This window comes from Otolemur garnettii, unplaced genomic scaffold, assembly GCF_000181295.1.
Source record: "Otolemur garnettii isolate 467f Iridium unplaced genomic scaffold, OtoGar3 scaffold00665, whole genome shotgun sequence".
In the NCBI taxonomy this organism is placed as follows: Eukaryota; Metazoa; Chordata; class Mammalia; order Primates; family Galagidae; genus Otolemur; species Otolemur garnettii.
Window position 1 is genome coordinate 1 of NW_003853060.1, and position 7,368 is coordinate 7,368.

The window sequence follows — 7,368 nt, forward strand, 5'->3', positions numbered from 1 at the left end:
CTTCATGTTTACATGGATGGAACTGGAAAATGTTCTTCTTAGCAAAGTATCACAGGAATGGAAGAAAAAGTATCCAATGTACACAGCCCTATTACAAAACTAATTTATAGCTGTCAAATGAAAGATACAACTTAATTCTAGCCCAAGAATATGGAGAGAGGATGGGGAAGGGGAGGGGAGATGGATGGCTGGGTGGTGGGAGGGTGACCAGAAAGATCACCTATATGGTCTGTCTAACAAGGGTACAAGTGAACTTTTCTAGAACTAGAATGTAAATGTTTTGACACAATGACTATGCAAATGACATGAAATTTATGTGAACCAGCTTGATGAAAGTATTTCAAAATGTATATGAAAACACTACACTGTACCCCATGTTTGCATTAATGTATACAGCTATCATTTAATAAAAACTAAAGTAATTAACAAATTTTCATAAAAAAAATTAATTAAAATCCCTCTCATAATTATGTCCTGGACTCAAAAGGTGTGTCACACACTATGACCCAAAATCCCCTCTTCCCTCTCTTTGCTTTCCTTTCCCCCACTACTCCCTCCTTTCCTCTCTCTGCTCTTAACTTTCCCCACCTTCCTCCCTCCTTCCCCTTTTCTGCTCTCCCCTTCCTCAACCCTCTTCCTCCTTCCCTCTCTTTACTCTCCCTTTCCTCCACCCACTCCCATGTACTAGGTCATCACCTATACTCATATGAGAATTCAATACATAGGATTCTTGATTGTCCATTCTTGTGATGCTTTACTAAAGATAATGTGCCTCACTTCCATCCAGGTTAATACAAAGGATAAAAGTCTCCATGTTTTTTAATGTCTGAATAGTATTCATGGTATACATATAGCACAGCTTGTTAATCCATTCCTGGATTGGTGGGCATTTAGGCTGTTTCCACATTTTGGTGACTGTAAATTGAGCTGCAATAAACAGTCTAGTGCAAGTGTTCTTGTGATGAAAGAATTTTTTTCCTTCTGAGTAAATGCCAAGTAATGGGATTGCAGGGTCAAATGGGAGGTCTAGCTTGATTTCTTTGAGGGTTCTCCATACTTCCTTCCAAAAAGGTTGTATTAGTTTGTAGTCCCACCAGCAGAGTAAATGTGTTCCTTCTCTCCACATCCACACCTGCATCTGCAGTTTTGAGATTTTGTGATGTGGGACATTCTTGCTTGGGTTAGATGATATCTCAGGGTGGTTTTAATTTGCATTTCTCTAATAATTAGGAACAATGAGCATTTTTTCATATATTTGTTAACCATTCATCTGCCTTCTTTAGAAATGGCTCTATTCATGTCTCTTGCCCATTGATATATGGGATTGTTGGCTTTTTTTCACATGGATTGGTTTGAGTTCTCTATAGATCCTAGTTATCAAGCTTAGGTCTGATTCAAAATATGCAAATATCCTTTCCCATTGTGTAGGTTGTCTGTTTGCTTTGGTCGTTGTCTCCTTATCTGTACAGAAGCTTTTCAGTTCAATTAAGTCTATTGGTTTATTTTTGTTTTTCTTGAAATTGCCATGGGAGTCTTCTTCATGAAGTCTTTCCCCAGGCCAATAGCTTCAAGTGTTTTCCCCACACTTTTTTTTTGAGGATTGTTATTGTTTTGTGCCTTGTATTTAGGACTTTTATCCATTTTAATCAATTTTTTGTAAGTGGAGAAAGGTGTGGGTTCAGTTTCAGTCTTTTACATGTGGATATCCAGTTCTCCTAGCACCATTTATTGAATAGAGATTCTTTCCCCAGTGTATATTCTTGTTTGATTTATTGAAGATTCAGTACCTATAAGATCTTAGTTTCGTTACCTGGTTTCTATTCAATTCCAAATGTTTATGTCTCTATTTTTGTGCCAATACCATCCTGTTTTGACCACTATGACCTTGTAGTACAGCCTAATGTCTTTTAGGCTAATGCCCTCAGCTTTGTTTTTATTAATAAGAACTGCCTTAGCTATACAGGTTTTTTTCTGGTTCCATACAAAGCAAAAAATTATTTTTTCTAAGTCTTGAAAGAATGATGTTGGTATGTTAATAGGGATGGCATTGAATCTGTAGATTGCATTAGGAAGTATAGACATTTTAACAATGGTGATTCCTCCCAGTCATGAGCATGGTATGTTCTTCCATTTGTTAATATCCTCTTGCTATTTCTTTTCTTAGGGTTTCATAATTTTCTTTATAGAAGTCCTTCACCTCTTTTGTTAGGTATATTCCTAATATTTAATTTTCTTTGACTCTGTGGTGAAGGGGTTATGTCTTTAATTAGCCTCTCATCTTGGCCTTTATTGGCGTATACAAAGGCTACTGATTTGTGAACACTGACTTTATATCCTGAGACATTACTGTATTTTTTGATCACTTCTAGGAGTCTTGTGGTTGAGTCTTTGGAGCTCTCTAAGTATAAGACCTTATCATCAGCAAAGAGGGAGAGTTTGATCTCCTCTGCTCCCATTTGAATGTCCTTTATTTCCTTCTCTTGCCTGACTGTATTGGCTAGAACTTTCAGCATTATGTTGAATAGCAGTGGCAGTAGAGGACAACCTTGTCTGGTTCCAGTTCTAAGTGGGAAAGCTTTCAGTTTTACTCTATTTAGTAAAATAGTTGCTGTGGGTTTTCATAGATGGCTTTGATCAGTTTAAGAAATGTGCCACCTATGCTTATTACTCTTCAGTGTTCTAATTAGAAAAGGATGCTGTATTTTATTGAATGCTTCTTCTGCATCTATTGAGAGGATCATATGGTCTTTGGTTTTGTTTCTTTTGATATGGTGAATGATGTTTATGGACTTGTATATGTTACATCAGCCTTACATTCCTTGATGAAACCTACTTGATCATGATATATGACCTTTTTGATGATAAGCTGTAGTCTATTGGCTAGGATTTTGTTGAGAATTTTTGCATCTATATTCATTAGTGAAATTAGTCTGAAGTTTTTTTTAGCTGGGTCTTCTCCTGGTTTTGGTATCAGGGTGACATTTGCTTCATAGAACATGGTGGGGAAGATTCCTTCCTCCTCAATTTTTTGGAATAATTTCTGCAATATGGGAATAAGTTCATCTTTGAAGGTTTGATAGAATTCTGGTGTGAAGACATCTGGGCCGGGGCAGGGATCCCTTCTAATTCTTATCATTTGAGCTAATTTGTCTCTCTCTTTGGTCTGTTAGCATAGTGTGTGATACTCATAAGATTGTATTTTAATTTTCTTTTTACTTATATGTCTTCCCCTGTTAGGCTGTGATATTCTGTTTCATTGTGTCTTATTCATCTGCCACGGCTGGCACTGTTTTAAATATGGTGGATGTTCAGTACATAAATATTGCATATTTTTGAATGAGGCTGATAGAAATAGAATACATAGTGATGGCCAACTTTTACTACCCAATATTTGAGGATTAGACTATGCTCCTAGAGAGAAATTCTGTAACACTTGAGCTCTTGTTTAAGGGATAAGGGACAACTGAGACCTAATATGTAGCTAAGCTCTCTAAAGTTGGCATAAGCTAAGAAACAAGTTCTGAAGTATACTCTGAACAGCAGAACTAAAGCAACTTAAGTCTCATGTTTTGCCCACGTCATTGCCTCACAGTGAATCCCTATTGGGAGGTGGAAGCAGCATTTTTATTAGAGAAGGTTTTCTTTAGTCTTAAAAGACCAATAGAGGTTAGCTAAGCCAAGGAAAGTAGTAGTAGGCCATTCTAATCAGAGGGTTTTTTGGTTTGCTTGTTTGTTTTGTTTTGTTTTTTAGACAGTCTCACATTGTTGCCCTTGGCAGAGTACTGTGACATCATAGCTCACAGCAACCTCAGACAGTTGAATTCAAGTGATTCTCTTGCCTCAGCCTTTCAAGGAGATGGGACTACAGGTATACCTGCCACAACATCTGGCTATTTTTAGAGACTGGGGTCTCACTCTTGCTCAGGCTTGTCTTGAACCTCTGTGCTCAGGCAATCCACCCTCCTCAGCCCCAGAGTGCTAGGATTACAGGCGTGAGCCATCATGCCCATTTCCTAAGCAGAGGCTCCTGAGCAAAAAGATAAAGTTAAAAGATTGGTGGTGTGTATAGTGAAGATCCTACCATTTCAGTACTTCTGGGATGTGAAAGAAGTATGAAACAAGGAAGCTGGGGTGATAAATTAGCCTGGAAATATAAGCTGGAGTGAGATCCAGGAGGGCTGCATTAAATAACAAGATTTTATGTTGTAAACATAACAAAACAAAGAGAGTATTGAGGAAGAGAGTAACAAAACAGAGGAGAGTATAGTGGATAAAAGCACATCCTCTGAAAACACACTGCCTGGGTTCAAAAGTCAGCTCTGCCTTTTACTAGGGGTGTGATTTAAGTTTCTTTTTTCCTTACGTTTTTTGCCCTGTTAAAGGAGATTATAAAAGTATCTACTTCATGGAGTTATTTTGAGGATTTATGAGTTAAATCATATAAAATGCTTAGAGCATTCAATAAGTATTAACAATCAATAGCATTGTTATTATCATTAATTTATATATTTATGCAGTAGATAGGCCAATCTGGCATCCTGTATAGGGGATGATTTAGAGTAATATAGGACCAGATGGTGGGGAAACCATAAAGAAATTAACCTGCCTCTCCAGTAGGTCCCACTGGCATTTGCCAGATATGTTTATGATACAGTGCTATATAATGATTTTAATGAAATCATATACATTACAGGTGGATTTTATACATACTAAATTAATGAAACCTTCCCACTTTATTTTTTTACAGATGCTCTTGGCATGAAAAGACAAGCTCCAAGGATTTCAGGACCTTGCATGGCATGGCTAACTTTAGTTCTACTGTTCAGAGTATAGTTCAGAACTTGTTTCTTGAGACAGTGACCTCCAGAGGGAAGCCAGCTGTTTTCCAAAAGAGGACTGAAAATAACAGTGAGATTGAGTTCTAGGATGGGTTTGAGACCTTCTGATAGTTACTATCTTACTCTAAACCTCAGGTTGCACTCATTGCTGCCTGCTTTATATAGTGCATTCAAGGTGATCAAGAGACAATGGATAGACTGAAAGGACCAAAGGATCAGGGCTGTGAATATCTCTCTTCTACTTACTTGAATACATAGTCTTAAACATTCTGTAGATTTCAGTTCCTATATCTATGACATTGGATTAATAATACCCACTATGTTATCTTGCAGGGCTGTCAAGAAAATCAGTTGACATCATCAAAGTGAAAGCACGTGACAAAAGTCAAATGGCACTTTAAAAATGAAATGACTTTTTAAACCATTTAAAGAAGACTTAGATACATCAGCATCTGGCATGAGCTGTACATGTTTGTTTCTTTATTAAATGAATTCAGCAAGAGTTGAAAGATATGCCAAATAATAACCAGTTATGCAAATCACCTTAGTTTGCACTTAGTTGAAAGTTTTTAAGTCCTCTGTGGAGACTTCTGCTTCTGATGAAAGCTCAGGAAATTCACCTTGATTTTTTTCTCCTACTAAAAAGCTCCTTTTAGTCATTTTCATGCTTTGAGCTTGGTTCCAGAAGTCTGGGGTTTCTCCAAGACTGTCCCACTAATCAATGGGACATTAGTGCCTCTTTTTCCAGCACTTCTAGGAGGCTACTGATAAGTCTCTAGATGAAATATGCTACATTAAAAACAGTGCTCCAGCAAAAGCTTTGAGAAGTGCCTGAGAGATCTCTGCTCTTCTGGAAGTCTACCTCTGCCTATTTCTCCCCTAAGATGGACCTAAAACTTAAAAATTGTGAGTTCTAGTATAGTCTCCATGGCCAGGTACCAGGGCTGCTGGATTGAGACATGGGGAGTGAGTTATTTCTGCCTTGTACCACAGACCATTGACCCTTAGCTGAGCAGAACCTTACCAAATATAGACTCCGAGTAATGAAGCCTCCAAAGGTCCCTCAGGAGAAGAGACCCAGTCCTGATGAAGGTGGGCCACACTCTGAACCTATCCTGTGGATGTGGGTGAACCCTAACATTGTGTGCCCCATCGGCAGCCAGGAGGTCCCAAAGCCTGGTGAAAAAAAAGATCTGATAAGCATGCCTCCTTCCTCTCAGCTACCTCTGAAGGATGAAGAGTCTAACTGCTCAGAGGCCACAGTGGTAGAGTCCCTGCTGTTTTCCTCTGGTAAGCAGTCTCCCTTACAGAAGCAGTTCCACTCTTCCCCTAGTGACTGGGAACTCACAGAAGAGGAGACTGAAGAACAAGATGACAGTTCTTCTGTGGCCTTCCAGCCTCCTAACAAAAAGAAGTGCTTTAAGAGCCAGAAGCTGTGGCAAGTCAACAACCAGGAGAGGAGGTCCTGGCCATGGCCTCTTCTCAATTACAGCCACCTAATTGCACTAGCATTAAAAAATAGCCACCCCTGTGGCCTCAATGTGCAAGAGATCTACAATTTCACCCAACAGCATTTCCCCTTTTTCTGGACAGCTCCAGATGGCTGGAAGAACACCATTTACCATAATCTTTGCTTCCTGGGCAATTTCAAAAAGACACTCATTAAACCTTCATAATGAGACCAGTGCAAGACCTCACTCTTGCCTCTGGAGGCTCACCAAGGAGGGACATCATTGCTTTCAGGAGGAGAATCATTCCTTAGCCTCCGCTAGGAGGGAGAACATCCAACAGTGCATGAGCCAACCAGAGGTGATGACCTCCCTCTTTGACCTTTGAACTATCACTGCTCCCTTTCTGTAACACTGCCCTCCTTATGGAGCCTACTCACACTTTGAGTCTTTCCTTAATGCCTAAGCCTACCCTAACTGGTTGATGCCAAGCCTGTCTTTACAAGAATGGTGTTAAAATGAGACATAAGGACAGGGAGGCAGAGCTTAAGTCCAAGTGAGGAATCATTGAAAGCTTCATCGGGACAGTGGCAGTGGTTTTGCATTTTGAGCTTATAGGAAATTCTAGGAACAATGGCATGGAAGCTAAGGAGAGAAATGTATGTTTTGTAAGAGAAAGAAATTCTGTTTACAGAGAGCATGCTAACACATGAAAGTGAATGGTGGGATATAAAGCATAAAATGCAGAGTGAAGCCAAGCCATGGATAGTCAACTTCAACTGCCATATGCATAAAGAGAACTGGGTTTTATGTTCAAAGTCTGGAGATAGAAGTGTCTTCTCCTTACCATTCATCAGTTACATCTCCTTTTTAACTGACTCATTTTATCCTTCAGAGCCTTACTTGTCTTTTTCTGGCCTTGGAGTTACTTCTCAGCCTTGTTCCTTGGCCATCCAATTCCAATATTGACAGATACTTCCAGAGAATCACTCTTAGTTTGGCTATTAAAAGCTCTTGAATTGCTCCTGCATTGTATTAACCACAAGTCTTTTAATGACAAAGTTTTGTTTTCCATTCTTTTT

General features: G+C 39.1%; 1 protein-coding gene across 1 annotated transcript; it reads left to right on the forward strand.

The window, feature by feature from the left end:
• Positions 1-5,722: 5,722 nt before the first annotated feature.
• Positions 5,723-6,674, forward strand: LOC100944283 (forkhead box protein R2). The gene is given in 2 exon segments (XM_012814033.2): positions 5,723-6,496; positions 6,498-6,674. Coding segments are annotated over 2 exon segments (951 nt in total).
• Positions 6,675-7,368: the final 694 nt, after the last annotated feature.